The sequence below is a fragment of the Halyomorpha halys genome, unplaced genomic scaffold (assembly GCF_000696795.3).
Source record: "Halyomorpha halys isolate HHAL.00 unplaced genomic scaffold, Hhal_1.1 Scaffold265.1, whole genome shotgun sequence".
NCBI lineage: Eukaryota > Metazoa > Arthropoda > Insecta > Hemiptera > Pentatomidae > Halyomorpha > Halyomorpha halys.
In genome coordinates, this window is record NW_027107765.1 from 1,671,132 (window position 1) to 1,693,901 (window position 22,770).

Genomic DNA, 22,770 nt, shown 5'->3' on the forward strand with positions numbered 1-22,770 from the left:
TTCATAGTAGAGCTACAACTACATCTAAAAGTATATTTCCACTAACTTTAGGAAAAATACAATTATAGGTTCTCTCATTTAGGCAGATTATTGAACTAACTAAAACTGTTCAATCAAAACAATAATTGAAAAGTTGTAATTTTCCTTAGAGAGAGAACCTTTAATTATATATTTCTAAAGTTAGTGGAAATGTACTTATCTCTACTGCGAAATAAGCCATCGTTATGAAATATAAATATAAAATATAAATAAATAGGATCTTAAGAAAAATCTATGGGCACAGGAAAACACAAGAAGGTTACAGGCTAAGATCTAACGAAGAGATCTACAGAAAAATCAAAGACCTAGAAACCGAGATGAGAATTAGAAGGCTGATTTATTATGGGCACATGAAGAGGATGAAGGAGGAAAGATTGAATAAGAAGATCTTTAAAAAATTTATAAGCTACAAAAACTTGGGAGGATACATGAGGCAAATGAGATAGGAACTAAAGAGACATGAAATTTCAGATACCGGCTGTCTAGATAGAGGTACGTACGTACAGGAAAAAAAAATTGAAAAATCTTACCAACATTGGAGGAGGAAAAAAAGGGTTACGAAGTGGTCCAAAGAAAGAAAAGAAAGGCAGTCGAGGATCATGAAACTGCGATGGGAAGAAAGAAAATCAAGACTCCCAAAGAAGCGTGACCATTGATATCCGCGTGGTCCTTAGTGATCGAGGCGTGAGAAAAAAAAAAAGTAGGATTTCGCAAAATTTCAAATTCCAGTTTTCGGCTGAGATATACGTTTTGAGGTCTCCTGAGGCGAAATATGCGAATCTCACAAAATGGTGAGTCTGTGTAAAAGACTCCTTTTACACACAGGGTGTTTTTTTCATTTCTTATCTTCTGCATCACCTGTGCAGCAAATCGTTGGCCTGCCATCCAATAATTGTGGTTAAGCAGCATAATGTTGACGATATTATCTGCTGTCGGGTCTGAGCCGCAAACGCATCGGAGCTCTCTTCTTTCTTCATGAAAGTGGTGACAGAAGAAGAAAACGTGTTTTGCACTCTCTTCCATTCCTGGACACAATGGACATTCCCCAGTCTCATCGAGCTTAAACCTATACTGGTAGGCTCGGAAGCAACCACGACCTGTGATAAACTGGGTGATATAATAGTCTACCTCCCCGTGGTACCTATTCACCCAGGCCTCGATGTTGGGCACCAGCCTGTGCGTCCATCTTCCACTGAATGTCATATTCCAGCGACGTTGCCGTTTTCTTAGAGTCTCCTTTCTTAATACGTTTCTGGGAATATAGTCAACACTATTATAAGAGCGGCTCCTCTCATCAGCGATCAGCTCAATCGGTGGCATCCTGGCCACCACGCAAGCCGCTTCGTATGAGATGTACGAAACGCGCTGATTACTCTTAGTACACACCTACGATACACCGACACCATCGGTCTTCTGTAGGCTTCAGTACCCAACGCATCCTTCCATATCGTAGCTGCGTAGAGCAGAATGGATGGGGCCACATAGGATATCAACAACCTACGGCTGTTCCTAGGTCCGCCTATGTTGGGCATTAAACGTGACAGTGCGGTGGTTTCTCCAATGACTGTGTGTGTGTGTGTGTGTTTGTGTTTGAACACCCTACTACAAAAATGAAAAGTAAGAAACTGACATTATATATTTAAGGCAGGTAAATGCCTGGAATCTGAAAGTAACTTTTTCACTAAAATAGAACGACCTATATGCCACTTTATAAATTTTTTTCATATTTTTCCAATTTTCTCGTAAATGGTTTTAACCTTTTTTTTTTTTTAAAAAAAAACTCAGTACGCCAAAGTTAGATTAAGTTTTCTTTAATATCAGATAGATTTAATCCACATTGAAATTGTTTGACAGGACTTCATACGGATTTTTAAACCTCATCCCCCCCTAAGTATCTTCAATTTTGTTAATTTAAAATAACTAGTTCTATAATATTTTTATATGTAATTAAAAATGGACAAATATAAACTATCAAAGGATTTGTTAATTAACTAAAGGAGCTAAGAGAAAAAATAGTTTTCCAAGTTGAAAACATATTTCGGGAAATAAGACTTCTAATATAGACTTATTATAAATCGTTAGAAAGCCCAAGATTTTAGAAAAATTATATGTAATATTTAAAGCGGTAGAAAGTAATGGGAATGGATAAAAACGCATAAATTAACACAAATTTGACGTTTAATTGCCCGACGCATGCGCTTTGGGTTTGTCCCTTTAGCCAGTTGGAATCTTTTCTTGTCACCATAATGATGAAATAGTTTTTTTAATTTAACTTAACCCATAAATATTTCAGCCAGTCAGTGGACAGGAGAACTAACTCCATAAAATCATTCATAATATTTTCAATATTGATTCTACAATAATTTAGCATCGAATAAATACTTCAGACCAAGAGATGAATTTTCTCAAACGGTTATATTTTTATATTTCACACATCGTATGCAATCCTTACAATCCAAATTCCTTCTTAAAATCCTCGATGCTTCTACTATGTCACAAATAAAATCATCCATAAAGAACTTAATTTTCCATTGTAACCAATCTAGCACGAATCAGATATCAATCCTTCCATTATAAACTCCCTAACTATCAAAACCCTCTAGTTTCTAACCTTGCTTCTTCTGCTATTACTGAAAAAAAAAGATAGCCACGAGACCTTCTAGTGTAAAATTATGATTAGAATGCTACATGCCGTTTTTCAATTTCAGGCGCTTTTTAAATATTACTCAATTGAACTATCTTAAAGTCTCCTCTTCCCGTTTTAAGCTAATATTTCAAAAGTGATATAGGACCGTCGCTTCCCGGAGGTCTTAGCGGGGCGGGTCCGGCGGGGAAGGATTGCGGTTTTTTTATGTTATGATCACCTCTCGTGAGATTGTGACATGTCGAACATCGACCATCCTATCCGCTATAGTTGTCTATTTGAAAAGTCAGATAAGTAAGGCTACTATGGAGGGCGGGAGTGGAGGATTTCATGCCGTTTTTCAATTTCAGACGCTTTTTAAATATTACTCGGTTTAACTATCTCAAAGACTCCTCTTCCCGTTTTAAGCTAATATTTCAGAAGTAATATAATAATAAGCAGTAGGACCTTCCTTCCCCCCTCCCCATTCTTTCTTAGCCCCTGGCTATAGAGCCACAAAATGTATAAACCGCCTTCAGCTGACCATGTTTTTCTCATCTTATAATGCCGTAAGGCAAACAAAGATATATTATATTTAGTGTATATATTCCTAGCTTTAAGTTGTATATAATTGTAAATGTTAAAATAAATAAAAATTAGGAGGTAAGAAAAAAAAAAAAAAAAAAAAAAAATTCCTTCCCTAGTAATTGAAAAAAAAAAAAAAAATCCAAAATATTACTAGTTTTTATATTATTGTTATCTGACTGCTCTTAATGAGTTTCAAGGGTATGACGAGGGATAGAATTTTTATGTATTCATATATTTTTTCTACATATTCTAAATATATGATTATGCTTCCTAACAACTTTTCTTGATATTTTTAACAGTACTAATTCACATATTTTTATATATATGACCCTTCATACATTTTTTTTTATAAGTACACACATATTTTAGTCCATACTTTTCAATTTATTTGAAATGTTTTATCGCTCTTATATATGTTCAACATATTTTTCTTGTAATAACATTTTGTAAGTCATATTTCCCTTTTCAATTGGTCCTTTTTTTCTTTTAACACCAACAATCGTCATTTGCTAATTAGAAAAAATAAATAAATTCATAGATAAAAATGATAACTGTTCTATTTATTAAGTATTTTCCGGGAAATCTAAAATTCAACACATGTATTGTTATGCAAGTCTATTGGCTTACATTAGTTCTAGGGTTTTATTGTTTTAAAAAACCATAAGCACCTATTGGTTTAGAAGACTCAGCTATTGTGAGGAGTTGTAATGGTTAGAATAGATAATGGTCACCGGTAGACAACCACGCAAACATCACCTTCCACGTGGATTGCCTTAAAAAAAAAAAAAAAAGCTCCTATTACGCCTGTGAATGTGGAACTATATTTCAAAATCCATTTCGCGACACAATCATCGATGAATTGATTTTAAATACGTAAAGATGAATTTCACTTGTAAATTTCTTAACGTTTTCAAAAAATAAAAAGTTTTTTACGTAATTTGGCTTATTGTCAGTTTTTTAGGGACTAATTTTCTCGTTTTTTAATAATTTTCTGTTAAGTATTTCTATGATTTTATAACATATTTATGTATATATTTACACATATTTATGCATATAGCGTGATTTTTTTGTTGTGCAAAAATAGCAAAGATAAAAATGTTTCAACTTGATTTGTCTCGAGGATTTTTTCCCCACCGAAATAACGGTGTTCGCCAAAACATTCAGAACCATATAGGAATAAATTCAAATTCTAACGTTACTAGAATCGTTGTAAGGCTGAATTTGTATTATCTAAGTTTAATACCTGTATAAAGGAGAATTAATGTGTCATAAAAAAACTTCTCAAACATTTTATTTTATATCTCTGTTCTGTAATATTTTTATGAAGGTCAGGTTTGTACAATTCCCTTTATAGGGCCATAAACTGCGTTTCATGTAGCTCGGTGGAGTTCAAGCTATCAAAATATTTGAGGTATTTAGAAAAAAAAGAAGCTTCAGAAAGGCTCTATGCTCAGGAAGGGTATGTTATGCCAAAAAGTGTATTTTTCCTTGATTTATTTTATGGTTGCTATGAAAGTTTGTATTGAATGTTTTTTTCTTTTTGTTGCGCAACACGAATATAAATGCCTATCACTAAAGGTATATTTTATTGAACTTAGCTATTTCGGTCTAAATTATTTCAGCATTATTCGAATACTATAATTTGCCAAATTATTTTTTTTTTATCCTACCAGGTGACAAACAGATTGCGTGGGAAAAAAAACATATAATGCATGTCTAAGATACGTGCCGTTTCGGAGAGGGATAGAGTTCCAGAGTGAGTCAGCTCGGGTTGGGAAGGATTTGTCAAAAACATCAATTTGGCAGAGAGGAGGATAGAAATTGGATAGACGGTACCTGGTATTTAGGAATCGAACAAAGACTTTGTTTCTCTTGATAAAGGTAATGGACCAGAGGAAGGATTGTAGGAACGAACATGTTGGAAACGACCAATGCGGGAACTTGGGGGCTTTGGTACGGCATTTAAGGACAGGGAAAGACTAAAATTTATCAAGTAGGAGATTATGGTAGACGGAATTGAAGGTGTTTGAAAAATCGAGAATTTGAGGTTCTGCTGGTCAAGGGTTGGGAGGAGATTTTAATAGAGGCAGTCTGAATGAAGTAACCATTTTGGAAAGCGGATTGTAGTTGATTCAAATCGTTTTTTCCTAAAGAAAAAGGAATAGTTGAGAGAGATTGAACTCTACTCTCTAAAGGTCTGTAAAGCCTTAACAATAAGGTCATTGGAAAAAAAAAACGTTGTATGAAAGAGATTTTATACAGTGGATGAACAAGGGCACTGCATTCTGAGCAGCATGGCAAGTGGTGTTTTGTTGGGAAGAGTTGTAGACATGATAGAGAAACAGAATGTAGTGAGGTTTTAATAAATTTAACACGTATATTATCAGGTTCGTGATCACTCATGTGAAATTTATGGATGAAGTGAAGGTGATTATGGAGGGTTATGGGATAAGAAGAATTTGTAGGGATTAAAGAAGGGATGAATCAGAACCGGTGAAGGTGTCAGAGATGTGGTTAGGGAAGAGCAGAAGGTCATCAGATGGAAAGTTTGCGGAGAATAACCAATTTAGTTTTGGAGCAAGGAAAATTATTTTGCAGTTACAAAAACTCTTCTGCGAGATATAACCTTTAGGGAGACGGTTGCGTTAAAATGTTTGCCTCGTCACATTTTTTTGTCTTACACATTCTTTCAGTATAACCAAAAACGGCTGATGGATTGTCAAAGTTACAAGAGCAATAGGGTTTAGGATACTGTAAGGGCGAGTGGTTGGTATATCAACCATGGAATCGACGGAACTTAAGGAATAAATGCAAATATATTAGGTGGCGCTAAGATTAGACCTAAGAGTTTCGGAAGAAAATAGTTTGGGAGAAAAATGACGTGATTGTGAAAAACTTTTGAATTCTTTTTTTCACGAAAATACCCACTTAAAGCATAAAATAACCGACTCCAAATACGATTGATGTCAGCATATCCACCTGAACATCATTTCATTTGATGAGAAGAAGATAGTTGACCGTATGAAGTAGACTGTAGATAGGGTGGAGGTCAATAAAGGTATCAAAATAGTAAAATAATATTATTTATTGTTAACCAACGTATGTAACATTAGACAAGAGATTTGATGATTCGTCATTTTATCCATTTATATATTATAAAAAATCTTAGCTTTTTTGAGGTCTAGTGAAGGAGTGGGGAAATTTTATAGCTGAGAACGGATGCCCGACTTGACAGTTGATATCTCCGTTTCAATCTGACAAGTACTGCCATTAATGTTTATTTATTATTTTTATTAATTTTCTGAATGTTTCATTTTACTTGCTACTATACCTCACCTTTACCATATTTATTTCACCCACTATTTACTTTTTTACACCTACCTCTTTACCATATTTATAACTAGTCCTAAGGAATATTTTTTTACAATTTCTTACCCTAATTCTGTATTTAGAATTCTATCACATCTGGCTGTATCTATTAGTAACTAGTTTCTGGTCCTCCTATATGCATGTTTCCTTAAATTATTATTATTATTTCTTTTATATATTTAAATATTAAATAATTCCCTTCAGTAATTATCCTGGCATTCCAAATTTCAACCTAAAATTATTAAAAAAAGTTTCATTGAAATCAGTGATCCCACTTGTAAGTTACCCTTTTGAATATTCAAATCTTTTTCCTTATTTTTTTAAAGATAACGTAGTCTAACTTGTTTTCAGTACTTTGCTTATAACTCGAAAACTAAGCGTTTCTTGAAGATAAAATATGATAAAAAATTAAAGCCTGCCAAATTTCCTACAAAATGCATACCTTATATTTTCGACTAGCCTGCGATATCTACCTGCGTGCATAAGAAAGTCCACTTTTCGATTAAAAATTCCTTTTGCCTGTTTATACCCTAGTATTGACGTCATATGCCTGTGACTAACTATTCTACAAATATCAGGAATACCCAGGTCAAATCGGACAATTAGAAATGAGATATTATTCTTTGTTTTTATTTATTTTTTTTTTTTCCAGAAAAACCGAAAAGTGGTGGGACGCTCTTGCGGCGTTGTTATAGGTTGGTCGAAAATTAAATACAATAAAGTATTTTATAGGAAATTTTTATTCCATCATTAATTTTTATTATTCATCGACAAAAAAAAATTAATTTTAGAGTTATAAGCAAAAACTCTAAATTGCGTTTAAGCCACTTTTAACTTTCAATTAATTTCGAATTCAAGTTTTAAACGGAAATAATTGTTTTCAGAAACTAGTGGGTTTGGGTGGTTAGGGAGTTTATGGTGGAAGGAATGGTATTTGATTCGGGCTAGATCGGTTACAAATGGAACATCAAGGTCTTTATGTATGATTTTATTTCTGCCAAGGTAAGGGGCATTGAGGATTTTACGAAGGATTTTGGATTATAAGGATTAGATACGAGAGAAACTCGAAGGATTAGTGGAGCCCCTAAGTTCAACCGCGTATGTCCAGTAGGCCTTAAACGATGAATTTTGAAAAAATCTCATTCTAAGGTACCTTATTTTTTTTAATTTGAAATAAATAACCAATGCTAATTGTTGAAAGTACTAAGTAATAGATAAATATTAACACATTTTATGATTAACTAAAGAAGTAAAACAGAAAAATATTGACAGGTTCGAATCCGAAAAACACCGAGACCACCTGATTTCTCCTCATTGCAAGCGTGTTTATGACTGTTATACTGTTGTATTCTTAGTAGGAAAAAAGTTAATATTCATTATTTCCATCTTATGTACCCTCAATATGCATTTTTTAACATAGCAACAGAAAAATAAAAATTTTTTTTCAAAATTTTCCCCCTTTCGCGCCAAAGATTTTTTTTCGAAAATCACAAAAAAATAACGATAACCTGAACATTAGCTCACCAAACTACACAAAATTTGGGAATGCATGTAGAGTGTTAAGTATGTGATGTGGTGCATTGCACCATATTTGTTTTATTTAATTTAAGGCAATCCATAACAATGGTAATGTTTGCCTAGAATATAATCTTAAGTAACTTAGTGTCGAATTTAATGAGCTTTAATTTGTGTGTTATTAGATATCTGGACGTCTAATAATTTGTAACATACAGTTCATCAATAATTAATTTTCTTTTCTCCGAATAACGAATAATCAATATCATGTAAATTTAGTTTGGAATATATCATGTAAATGAGGGTTTCCCAAGGTGCAAACATTTTCTCCAGGATTGTGGGAGGCGTTTGATGGGCACGCTATTCATCCGGCTTTACTATATGGATGAATAATTTAAAAAAAAAATCTTTTCATTGATGCGATGACCGTGTTTTGGCTTTAGGTTTTAATATATAACTTTAAGATAAGTTCTTATTCAAATAAAAGTTCGTATTTATATGAAAACATAAAACCATTTAATATGTTTTCCTTGATTTTCAATTTTTTTTTTCTAAATACCCGTTCAGAACGCTAAATTTACTTTTCAGTGGGAAAAATTAAGCTGTTCACGTCTATTTGAGGGATGATTATTGCCATAGGATCTAAATTTCAAGCTAGAACATTTAAATATTCTCACTCTGACTTTGATTTCCGTCAAAACAGCCCTGATGGAAGCCTGCACCGTGGGGCGAAACGTTGGCTCAAATAAAAATAGTACACAAATTTACTACTTTAATCTGACCGCACCCAGACCAAATTCGATTTATTATCACCAAAAGAAAAGTGTTAATCGGAGAAGGTCTCCATTAGCAGATGTTTTACAGTATATGCAATTATTTCTTGTTACGAACATTATAGAAGTAGTTATTACACAGATACCGAAAGTTCGGAAAAAAATGAAGTAAACTATTAAACCTGCGAAGATTTTCATTTTGTGGTGTATTTATCTAGTTTCAATTTGAGTGTTAATAAATATCTTCACGCCGAGTACTGTCTGAGATACAGTTGTTCCATCAATAACCAAATATTTTTGCCGATTAACATAAATTGACATTTTGTAAATTTATCAATTATCCAGACGTGAATAGAAAATAATAAAAGAATTTGATAGTAATATAACTAGAATTTAGTCGGTGAGAAACACAATAAAAACATAAATGAAATTTAAAATGATAAATCGAGATAAATCATTCCCTGGTGTATTATGGTTAAAAAATTTTTAAATGAAAAAAATTACATGTCAACAAGATAATTTTTTAATCAAAATTTTAGAATTAAAATAATGGTGGTAAAATTACCAACTCCTAATATGGAACGGAATCAGTTATAGAATATAATTCAAAGTTGGTTTAGTACAAAATCAACACCTAAATAATTTGTTTAGCATATTAATAACAAATTGTGTATATATGTAATGTAAATACCTTATCATCCGTACTGAGAGGATCTAACATATCTAAATCCATAGAACGAACAAATTACAGAAACACCATTGAACACTAAACCATTACTGAATAGTTTTGGCGGGATAAGTTCTAATAAAGAACATTTATATAATTTTTTATATTAACATATATCTTTGTTTATTATCATACATAATTCGATTTTAAACTATTTTATTCAACTAAATTACTAAAATATTTCTGAAGGTAATTGAATGTACAACATTCATGAAATTTGATTGAGATGAAATTAATTTATTATTGTATTTTTATTAATATGTTTTCTATACCTTTTCTATTTGTTTTTATAATTTTTGTGGGTGGCTTTTCTGTTATAAAATAAATATTGAAAATACAGTTGAATCAATTGTGCCCATAATATTTAGTATCATATATATCATACTTTACTTAAAATATAGAAATTAAAAATACATATTTAGTAAATATGTTGATAAAAATAAGAGAAAATATAAAAAGAATAAATCAACTTAATGTATGATTTTGAAAAAAAAAACTAAGTAGTTTTGAATAAATTACAAATTTCATTCTGCACTTATCTCTCATATCATTAACGGCTGTTCCATCTTTGTTTATATCTCGCATAACCTTACCGAAACCTTCTTGTTTCATATTATGATTTTTCTGAAATTATAAAATGTCAGTGATTGAAGTTTCCAATTTGTGTAACCATGCATTCATTAATGAACTGCGAGATAAAATATGTGCAGAATCAACGAAATGTATGGATGTGATTGCCTACAGCCAGGACATATTATATATATGGAACAGTTTTGATGCTTGTGCTCACGCCGTTAATATTAAACAATCTATTCGTGATTCTGATTTAAATACTCAGCTAGTGCTTCATCCTCTACAAGGTATTTCATTCTCTCCCGAAAGGTTGTTGTTAAATTTTTCAAGCACCCTTTTAGCTTTGACTGCTAATTCCGAAGGAAATTCTGGTATAGCCATTTTAGATTTACCAGAAAGGTGGTCTACCATACATAAATCTTTGAAAGTGAAATGCACCAACATAGGTGAAAGATTGTTTTTTGGAGAGCAGCAAACACTTCGACAAGCTAAATGGCACCCTGGTTCTCCTTCAGACTCTCATTTAATTGTTCTTACATCAGATGAATGTTTGCGGTTATTTGACGTCTCTAATGGAGAAGTTTTGTGGAAATGTATTTTATCACACAAAGCTAAATTAAGTACTCATACGAATATTCCTTCAAAAATTTCACTAGGTGATACACCTATAGATTTTGATGTTGGTCCACCACCTGTTGTAGATGATGCTTCCAAAATTAAATGGCCAATCATGGTGCTCTGGGGAAATGGTGACATTTATTGTGTAGAAACAGCGATAGAAGATGAGAGAGAAAGGATTCCAGCCCAAGGGCCATTACGTATGTTTCCAAGTTCAGATGATAACTATGGATCAGATGCTAGTTCGATTTTAGTCCTACATACGTTACCTCCAATTGTTTCATTTTCTACTTGTGTTGGAACTATTTATAATTGCATTTACCTGAATAATGATAGTTTAATATCTGATTCAGAAAAATCTTTATGTGTTGTTGAATGTATAGAATTAGAAGTTGGTATATCTTTGGGGGATGACGAAGAATTAGTATCATGCCCTATTCATTTAATGAAGAATCCAGTTGAAAAATCGATGTATTTTTCTGTACACAAAGCTGGAATTCATTCCATTACTTTGCCTCTCGTTACTAAGCTTTATGAGTTTTTAGAAAGCCCTGAAGTTGACTTTTCACCATATACCAGTGAAAGTCTTGTAGAATACTTACTTTGTACTGGTGTAAACAAGGGGTCATCCCTGACAGCTTTGCCATTGTTAGGTTGTGCTTTTGTTGATTTGTCATCAAGCTTACTTGTTTTACTAAACAATCAAGACCTTATAAATATCAAAATAACTCCTCACATTTTACATTCAATGCAGAATTTAGAAACCTCAATTCACCATAATCATGAAGATGATGGGTTTTTACTCCATGTACAGAACATTCTTAAAGAGCATGGTCCAGGTCCTGTTATGAAATTACCTGATTCAAATCCTAAGGATATATATAACGTTATTTATAAAATGAAACTACAGTACAAGGCTACCATGGAAGCTCATGAAAAAGTAGCTAACAAGTTGGAATCAAAATCGACTACATTAATGGCTGCATTACTCCAGCAACAAAAAGATGTTATTAGCCTTGGAGAAGAAAAAGAAAAACTATTCGCTGGAGCGATTCAAATAGCACAGAGGTAAAGATTTTTGCTACCCAATAAAGGAGTTTGAAAGATGGTTTATTTTTTGGTAATTGTTCAGAATACTTATTTTTTGATCAATGAAATTTCAATAACTATCATTTAGTTAACAAAACAAGTTCCACATTGCTATAGATGTTTTCTAGTCTACATTACACTAACATAATCTCTTCTTTAAGTTATCACTAGTTGCAATGGACAGATTTTATTTGAAATAAAGCAAATAGAATTGTTATCTAGATGATCTTTTCTTATCATGATTCTATTGAGAATTTTTCTATTGCTTCAATACCAGACAAGCAAAAATAAATTGTTCTTTAAGCTTTCAATTTGATTTAATACTGTTGCTGTGTAAAAAATTTCCTCTTTTGTTGTTTTGGATGTCAAAAATAGGAATTCTGAACAATTCACTTTATTTGCTTTTTCAAGATAAGTCTGTTGTGTTTGAATGTAATGATTTATAATAGTGGTGTTCATGATGTTGCATTAAATGTAGTATAGTAAATAGTAATATACTAAATGTTATAGGATTGTGAGAAGCTGAATTTAAGATCCATTTCATGTGTTAAATGTAGAGGTCTTAGCAGATTTTCTTGGTTATTTGTAACCATCCCTTCTAAAACTTTTCAGAATTTCATTATGTTTATGCATTACTTTACTTTATTAGAGTTTTAAAAAAGGTTCAAAACCAAAACAACACAAACCAAACACGAATTACGAGCTACTAACCTATCAAAACTTATAAGAATGTAGAATATTTCTGCACATTAAATACTAGTAATTCTTTTTTTAGAACTTATAGGTTACAATATCAGTCAAAAATATAAGGTACAGAGGTCCTGTCCTTTTTTCTTTTTAATTTGCAAGGTTAAGGCAGTATTTTAATAATGGGTTTTGATTTTTTTTATGCACTTGTAGGTATTTAGAACACTAACTTATCTCTCAGTTAATAGAAACAAGTCCCCCTATATTTTAACTAAGATATTAATTTAGAAGAGCCTAATGAACTCTTTCTCACATATCTTTTGGAGAATACTTAAACTATTAAAAATGCTCTAAAATCATCTCTATTGAGATTTGAGCAAAACATTGTGAGATGGATTACTAATGATATTCCATGACTTAACAATACTATGACTAAGACTAAGAGGAAGTATTGAGTTAACCAGTGGTCATGGAGTTGGGACCAGAATTGAGCCACTTCCGTTACATGCTAGAGATAGTGCAAATCTGAGCTTAATCAGAGTAAATCTCAACTAATGCTATTTATTTATTGTTCAAAAAACCTGATAGTTAAAATCTTAACAATGAATTGTATTTTTTGTTTCTAACCTATAGATATCTCTCAGAAATGACCAGGAAGGAGGTCATAAAAAAAAAATATCCTCAGATGTAGGCCTAGTAATTTCATTTATATAATTTATTTATTTATTAATATTTGCCTTTAAATATTTTTTTCCCCTAACATTCCATAATGAATACTTTCCCTAGTCCATTCTGTGACTAGCCATATTATCTGAATAATAATGTTTTTGTGAATTTTGATGTGAGCGTTAATATTGAAGTATAAAATAACAATATGCACTTAAACACAAAGCAGAAAACAAAAAGAAAAAAACGAGAAGTGCAATAAAACATAAGAAAGGTAACAAAACAAGTGGTTAATTTATAGACAATTGAAATTTTATAAATAAAAGAAAAAGACACTGACAGACACGCAATCAAGGGTCAAGTTTCAAGGATCCATCAGTAAGCCCTTCCAAATAAGAACAGGACTCAGACAGAGGCATAGCCTCTCCCTGGGACTGTTAAAAACATTGTCATAGACAAAATCACGAAGGAAATGTAGAAGAGCAACGATGCTGGTGCTACGATAGGGACTATAAACAAACATATTGAAGGAAGATGTCTGGCATACGCAGATGATATGGCCCTAATGGTGGAGACTGAAAGCGAAGCAATAGAGCAGTTGAACACTTTAAAGGAAATAGCTGAAAAGACAGGTTTATAGATATTGTTTGAGAAAATGGAATTAATGACAACTGATAGAAACTTTCAAAAGAAAATAGTTGAGACAAAGTACGGGGAAATTAAAGTAACAAATAAATTAAAGTACTTGGGGGAAATTATCTGTAGCAATGAGTCAGAGAAAGAATGCATAAAAGAGACAATAACTAAATTGGAAAGACTAAGCTTTGCGACAAGTAATTTACATAATTAAAGGAGCTTGTCAACAAACGCTAAGATAAGACACTACAATACGGTTGTCAAACTGGTGATACTGTACATAATGGAAACAGCTTCCTTCCCCAGCCTAAGGAAAATGTTAGGGATAGAAAGAAGAATACTGAGAAGAATTAATGGCGCAAAGAAGACACAGGAAGGCTATACGTTGAGACCTAATAAAGAAATATACAAAGAGGTAAATGATTTGGAAACAGACATAAGAATAAGAAGATTAAGGTTCTACAAACATTTGGTGAGGATGCACCCAAAGAAATTAAATAGAGAAATCTATAAAATGAGAGGATACAAGAGTTCTGGGAGGTACATCAAACAGATGAGGGAAGAAACTAAGAGACTGAAAGTAACAGACAAAGACTGTTTCGATAGGGATAACTATGGGAGAAGACTAAAAGAAATTAGCATCCTTATGGAGGAGAGAGGTGCGAGGAAGGGTGTCTCGTGGAAGAAAGAAAGAAGGAACAATCCAGAAGAATGAGGAAGAGGTGGGAAGAAAGAAAGAAGGGGTATGAAAGGAAGTGAAAATAATGATATTCACATGGTCTTTAAGGCTGTTTTATGATAAATAAAAAAAGTCTAAACCACCCCAAATTAAAGATGTTGGGATTCGATAATTCAGTGCTTTGTTTCATCTATGTTGTTGTACATTCTGCCGATTTGGCAATGTTCTTCTTTTCTTCAAATGATTAATGTCTTTAATGATGAACTATTATAGGCTGATTAATGTGGGAAAATTTAGTAGCTAATTTATTTTTATTTTGAAAATATAATTTTTCAATAGCTGGATAAGCATCCAGCTGCATCGTGATTGCCATTATTTTTGCATGATTAATGTTGCCATAATGTTTTCATGTTGTATACAGTCGTCTAAAATATGTTGGAATGTTTGTGGTGTCTGTCGCAGCCACAAGAGTCTATACATCTTATATGAAAGCGTTTCAAGTAATGTTTAGATTGTCCATATTCCATCAGCAGTTGTGTTAGTAATGAATACTTTTTGCTTTGTCGTGATTTTGTGGTATGATGTTTGAGTTGCACTTGTGCAAAGGTTGTGCTTTAATTGAGGTCTGCCAATCATTGTCACAGTCAGTAAGTGAATCCACTTTAGCGGTTTTCTTAATAAATGAGAATGGTACTCTGTTGTTGTCAATTGGTAATTTTGGATCATGAGCAGTTTCTTTACCTAAAAAGTCTGCTAGTTTATAAGGTCAGTTAAGTTGTTCTTAAGATGTAAAGTCAATGAGTTGTATGATTTTATGTTTTGTACTTGGTCAATTAAAGTTTTTTTGTCAGTGTAAATCATATATGAGTTTGTTAGATCTTCCACATTCCTTAGTTTATTCTCAGTGGCATTTATGACTGCTTGGTTGTTGGAGCTATTATATAGAAGTTTGTACTGTTTGTCTTAAAATAGGTTAAATTCTCACATAGTTATGGTAATACTCATGTTATAGTTGTATATAATAATTGAGGTCTTTAAAATTATTATTATAGTCTAAAATAATAAAATTATTATTGTAGTCTAAAATAATAAAATTATTATTATAGTCTAAAATAATCGATTTTTTTAATCTGGTAATATACCAGGATACAGTTGTTTATAAGAAAAAAATTTACTTTAATGCTGAAATTACTAAAACATAAACATATCTTTTTGTAGTTTTACAAAAAAAGATAAATATTTCAAAAAGTTTCAACTGGAATTATATCTATTTGATTCCATACAGCTAAATAATTTAATTAAATCAAGTATAAATCATGAAATAAGATAATAATTAAATTAAAATATAGTTGAAATATAAAATGCAGTTGAGGGTGTTAAATTAGTTGATTTTTATCTTTATTCTGATATGATAAAAAAACACATATGGTGCGTGAAATTAAAATTAAATTATGTTCGACTATTAATTATAAAGGTTTCATTTATTGTTTAATAATATTGTTTTTATTTTCCCAGGTATCAAGAAATAAATGAAAAACAAATGAGTCTAATGTGTCGAATGGAAAATATCATGAGAAATGTTTGCCTCGATTCAAGAATAACTGAAAAAGAGCGCCAAGCCCTTGCTTATCTAGATGATATCCAGAGAAAAATATCTATTTATGAAGATGAAATTAGGCGGGTACGTGTTGGCTGTAAGCATCAAGAGTCTGTATTAGAAGAACGGGTTGTGAACATGACCAAAAAAGGAATTGATTTAGGTAATGTAAGAGGAAAATTGATTAGAAAACAGCTTCACAACCTCACTACCAAAATGTCTGAAGTAATGAGAAAAATAAAAGAAATAGAAGAAGCTATTCCAGAGATAATGTTGCAGTCTTCTTTGTCATTTGTAAGGCTGAACTAAATAAAATGACAGATGTAAATTATACTTTATCAGAAAAAGAGAAGTATAAGATTAATGCTGTATTTTTCGAGAAAAAACATATTTTACTTAAAATTTATTGAGTACCATAGTAAGATGAAGATCAAGTTTTTGATGTAAAAATATTGTTATTATGATAAATTGAAAAGCATTTGTAAAAGAATTATGCTTCTAATGAAAGAGTTCAATGTATTTTTCAAATTGAGTTGTTAAAGTTATGTCTCCCTTCAAATTTCTTTATAAAGTGATTGAGATAATGTTAATCATAAATACTATGAAGATGTAAATATTTGACATTTGACATAATAAAAGTGTAAATAATGGATAAATAATTTTGTTGATCTGTATTTTTATTGTTATACTGTAATATAGTTGTTAGACTAAATATATTTTGAATACAAAATCTTTTGAATTAGATAAGTGCATTAGAAATATTCAAAATATTTGAGCTTTAATTCAAAGTCTAGAATTTATGTTAAAAAAAAAAATCGTTATTAATATGTTGTATACAATCTTTTAGATAATATATATTATTATATATTGGTTTGAAAGATTGTTTTAAGTATCTAGTTTGTTTTCAGTATTTAGGGAGTAGTTTTTTTTCTAACTTGCTTAGCACTTATCGTTTTTGTATGTATAATAAACTGATAAATCAAACATACATTTTTCTTTGATATTTTTATTTTCCTTGCCTTAAGTCTTTTATGAATATCTATTATTTAGAGACTGGAGCAGTTATTCACCTTTCATAGTAAGCTTTAATTTAATAGTTCTATTAAATTTATGATTTTTTTTTTTATAAAAACTTTTATATTTCTATCGTGTTTGTTTTTTTTTTCTCAGTTTTAGCTCAACTTTTATATTATTAGGATATATTAAAAAAAAATTAAGAATATACTGTTTATTATTTAGTGCATTATTTATTATTATTTACTGCAATGTTAATAAATAACTTTCTTGGATTGAGAATAGTTCATAATTTTTTGTTGGAGTTTCTTGTCTATATTTGTTTCGGGTAAACTGAAAGTCTGAATAGGGGCCCCTATAATTTAGGCACTGCTAGGCTCTTTTAGCCAGCGGTGGAACCTAGCATCACCTCTAGCACTCTCTGTGGGGAGAATAAGATACTATAGGCATGAGCGAGCCATCCTTTCTATGAGGAGGTATTCTTTTCTTCAATCTAATTCGGTGAAAACCATAAGTGAGTACATTTCTGGATTGGGTCCCTGGCAACCGAGGAGAGAGGAAATAGGGTATGCGGAGGAGAAGAAGAACAGGAAACATGAGTAAGTCAATTACCTTCTACATATGATTCACACAACATATCATCAATATGCATATATACAGTTTTCATAGACCCATAATCAAAATTAATTAACCCTCCCCAACCATAAATATTTTGTTTTGGTCATCCCTGCTCCCCCTGTAAATTATAGATTTTTGTTTCTGTTGATTATATTTTATTTTTCAGTACAATTCATTTTCAATACAGTTCACTTACACTACTTAACCAACAAGTCATAAGTGAAGTAATGCCTGGCCTTAAGTTGAAGGCATACTTCATGCAATATTATTTATCAATGGGTGATTTCTCAAGATATTTAAGTGTATTTCTATTTCTTATTACCCCTTCTGGAACCACTACCTTTTTATTTACTTCTGAAGTTCTTGATTCTTTCTTCTAGCATTATGGTTTATAGAAAAAAACTCAATTTTCCAAAAAAAAATGTATTTGGATTCATTTTTTTATTGCATAAGTGAGGTAATAAAATTTAATGAAAGAGCAGCATGCACTATTGCTGTTGGATTATTAACACTCCTGACTCTGGTCAGTGTTGAAAGAAAATTTATCTGAAAAATATTTTTTTAGTGATTATAGGATTTAGGATTTTATTTGTGAACTAAATGATAAATTGAAATTTTTCTGTATAATTAAAAATTAATAGAAATGAATTTTGTTATGAGCTTGACTATTGGCCCCTTTTTTTAATTATAATAATTAATGATATACGTATTCAGTGATTTACTTCATTTTTTAAAAATATATACCTAATATATTATACTTCATAAATTATGAATGTAAATGAAGCTACTAATATCTGCAGTATGTGTTGATAGCTAAGGCCTAAAGCTAATACCTCGTCCAGGGACTCTTGGCAATCACAATTAGAGAAAGTGGTGGACCCCTTACTGAGTTACAGTGCTACAACAAGAATAATATCTTTCTTGATATTGTACAAAATAAAACTGATTGGCTATAATACCTAACTCTTGGTTAATAGTTATAATTTTAGGCTATATGATATTGATTAACTAATCTGTTCAGTGAATTTTAATAAAAATCTCTTCTGGAATATGTGAAATGAAACCGTTATTTAAGAATTTGAAGGAAAGGAGTTTATTTGATAGTTAATAATCATCAGCCTAACATCTCTGCATCACTTTGATAGTTGCACAACTAAAAACAAAAAAATATTTTTATTTTGTATTCAGATTTTCTAAAGATACTACCAAAGACCTTGGTTTCTTTTCTCTACTGATATGTTATCAAAAAAATAATCCATCTATAGTACTATCTTCGCATTTTCTCCAAAACAAAATAATATAAAAATATAATTTTAAGTTTTATCACTACATAGCAAAGACCTCATGCTTTTTACAAATTAAATATACCCATTTGTAATTTACATTATATCTTAATATTTGCTGAGCACTCTTAAACAAAGTAATTCAAATGTTTTATTTATTTGTTAATGTTTTGCTTTCATCACATCTAATTCTTTTTTTGTTGGATCAGCACAACTTATCAAAATGTTATAAATATTATAACTTTGTTTGTTATAGAAAGAATAATATTTTAGCTTTATGGGACAAAGTAAAATCCAAAGAAGATTCAATTAGATATTAAAGCTTACCTACTGAAGCAAATATATAAATCAATGATTTTATTGTCTGAAAAACACTATTGTGTAATTTATCAATAAAATTGCTTAAGAAAAAAAATTGTTTGCTTATAAGCACTCAATTATTTGTTATAGGGGGTAAAAATAAGCTCTTATTAAATCATTTGATTTTTTTTATCTACAACATGGACTTAACTAATCTAGAGACTAAAACCATTTAATGTCTCTTCCTCTCCCCCCCCCCTCTTCAAAAAGCTTTCAAATAACTCATTGATGTATCTATTTTTCTACAGTTGGCTACACTGTAAGTAGTCTAAGTTTTTATAATGGAGAGAGACTAATTCTGTGTAAGAATGGAAGTATAATATATTCATATGAGGTATGTATACAAGTTTTTATGTAATTAAAAAAACATTGATATGTATTACAGATAAACAATTATTGTTCAATGTCGTAATAATTGTTCTTTATGATATTAATGTAAGGGTGGTGAATTTTATTCTATTCAAGAACAATATGTTTCAAAAACAGTTTTATTTCATGTTTTTTGTGGCTATGAATAACTTACATAATATATTAACATGAATGTTTTGATTTTTTAAATAAAATTAATAGATACATTTGTAAGAAAACATTTTAATTTTTGAAACAGATTAATAACTTATTAACCCAATAACATTAATTTATTCAATGTATCTTTAGTTTGAAGATTTGAAGTGAATTGAGCAAATATTAGTTTTTAAATTTTATTCATAATATAAAAGAAAAACTTATTATTTAGGAAACATCTTAACACCTTAGTTACAATTTTGTCGTATCCATTTTATTTATTAAAGTTATACATTTTTGTATTTTTTTGTAGCTATTGGTGTTTAATTATAAATAGGTATCACAAAAAAAAAAAATAAAAATATACTTATCTATTCTGCCTGAGTTAAAATAACTAAGAATTAAGCTAATTTTAAAAGTAATAAGTTGTATTTGAATATAGTAAAATAATGTAATTTTTATGAGAAGTTTCAGTCTGAAACTGCATGGAGCTTCTTTGTTTAAAGTATAACTTTTTATTATAAAATGGAGATTAGCTTATATCCAATAAATTATATAAAAATATCTATACTCTATATTCATTATATGTAGTATAGATATGAACACAATAAATACACTAATTCATTAATTTAATAAATGAAGAAATGTAGTTATTGCGGCTATATTATTGGTTCCATTAATCTTAATCTTATTGTTACCAAGTACATAAAACGTTATTTCATAAAACTTTAAATAAATAGATTTATAATAAATAATTATATACAATAAATAATATTTAAATGTTACATAGTTAAACCTACTTGGTCTACAATACTATGATTTTCTTTAGGACCAAACTGGTTGATTATGAATTGTTCATGTAGTGCATTTAATTATTATGGTATACTATGTTGAATTGGTTGTCGATTGAAGTTTATTCAATGAAAAATCTGATTATGCATCTCTTTATGTTGTTTGATTACTCATTTCTTGAAATATTGGTGAATAATCCTTTTTAGTTGAATTGTTTAATATACATAGTTTTCAAAGTTGGTAACATTAATTTTCATATTCAAGCAGTCTAGTCCTTATGCTTATATCAACTTATACAAGCAAACATTTTGGTAGCTATTATGTGCATGCTTTCAAACATTTTTCATGCCAAGTAATTTAGTCAAGTAAATCATTGACTGAGGAGGGATATGATTCAAACAATTCAATTAAATAGCTAGATGATATTTGTTATTGTTTCACTGGCACATGGGCAGAGTACGGTAATTCATGTGAAGACCTTTCAAGATAGGCGGCATAAATCGGTGTTGTGGTCGGTGCTTCTATACCACTGCGACCCCATAGACTCCAACCACTGCCTCCTCCATGTTCATCCCAATGGTCATCATGATGATCATAATGATGTTGGTGATGTGCATTTTCATAGTATATCACCTAAAACATTTAAGTTATAAAATTTACTGTGTATTTTAGACATGTGAAGATAAATAATTAGATTAGATCCTATTTATTCAAACTTTATATTATACTTATGTTATCCCAACCCATCCTAATACTGCCTAATTATGCTGATGACACAAGCATCTTATTTATGACCAATAATCCAACTGCTGCATCATAAACTATACAGTCACACATCAGTGCTACAGAAGAATTGTGTCATAATCGGAGAATCAAAATAAATCCTATCAAATTAATTTCATTCTCCGTCATAAACCTATGACTTCCTGCCCTACAGTATCATTTAATTATATCCCACTTATCCTGATTGAACACATTTGTTACCTAGGATGTCTTGACTAGTGACACACTTTGGATCCTCATACAAGATTTAAACATCAAGAAACTGCTCCAATTACTACAATAGGGGTGTTCATGATATTGTTTTAAATGTAAAATGTTTTACCATGTTAAATGTTATAAGTATAGGATTGTGAGCAGCCCTATTTAAAGTCATGTTAAATGCATAAGAGCTCCTAGCTGATTTTCTGAGCAGCTTGTTTAGTAACCTTTCCTGCTAAAACTTCATGTTATTGTTTACATTCTGTAGTAATTAGTTTTGTTACAGTAATTTATTACAACATGCCTAAAATAAGTGAAAAGTGGAAGTGTAAAAGTTTGGGTACTGATTGTATTTTTTAAAAAGTCCAAAACACAAGACAAAAGAAAAAACCAAACAAAATACAAACTACGAGTAAGTAACCTAACACGACAACAAATAAAACAGTGACAAGCTCAGCTGGTCTGTTTTGTGAAGTCATTCTCCATTTAACAGACCTAGTAACAGCCTCTCAGCCATGTTACATGTTATATCGTTTTAACATGGAAAAAGAAGGAAATATTTATCCATTTAACATAAGTTTTTCCATTTAACACGCTTTAACATGTTAAACTAGAGACCATGAATACCCCTAATTTCTACTTGACAAATACTTTACTTACCTTCCAACTAACTACAAAAAGCTCATTAGCATTATCATTATCAGGGCTATTTTAGCATACGGAGTTAAAACTGGGGTTCAACTAAATCCTCAAATTCCTCCTAAATCCAAAATCTTTAATGCTCCTTATTATATCACAAATAGAATTATACGAGAAGACCATAACATTCCATGTGTTGTATATTTAGTATGTAATAGATAATCCTCCTTTAATTTCTAACCTTTTGCCCTTTCAAAAACCACTAGTTCGTAAGCTTTTATCGCCATCTGTTTACAATAATCCTTAGTGGCTTCTGAAAAGAAGATGGCCAAGGGACTTCCTAAATTATTAGAGAGGTTCTACCAATGGGCAGTTTCCTTACAAGCTATTATCATGTTTA

At 30.7% G+C, this 22,770-nt stretch overlaps 2 protein-coding genes across 2 annotated transcripts in view; one reads left to right on the plus strand and one right to left on the minus strand.

The window, feature by feature from the left end:
* Positions 1–10,181: 10,181 nt before the first annotated feature.
* On the plus strand, positions 10,182–16,601 carry mbo (Nuclear pore complex protein Nup88). The gene is made up of 2 exons (XM_014420291.3): positions 10,182–11,893; positions 16,098–16,601. The coding sequence occupies exons 1-2, from the start codon at positions 10,272–10,274 to the stop codon at positions 16,486–16,488; spliced, it is 2,013 nt and encodes a 670-aa protein (XP_014275777.1). The 5' UTR covers positions 10,182–10,271; the 3' UTR covers positions 16,489–16,601.
* Positions 16,602–21,068: 4,467 nt separating this feature from the next.
* LOC106680485 (uncharacterized) overlaps positions 21,069–22,770 on the minus strand; it is a 63,419-nt gene continuing 61,717 nt past the window's right edge. Inside the window, exon 3 of the mRNA XM_014420228.1 lies at positions 21,069–21,383. Within this exon, the coding sequence (XP_014275714.1) occupies positions 21,180–21,383 (204 nt within the window). The 3' untranslated portion in view covers positions 21,069–21,179. The remainder of the gene's footprint in view (positions 21,384–22,770) is intronic.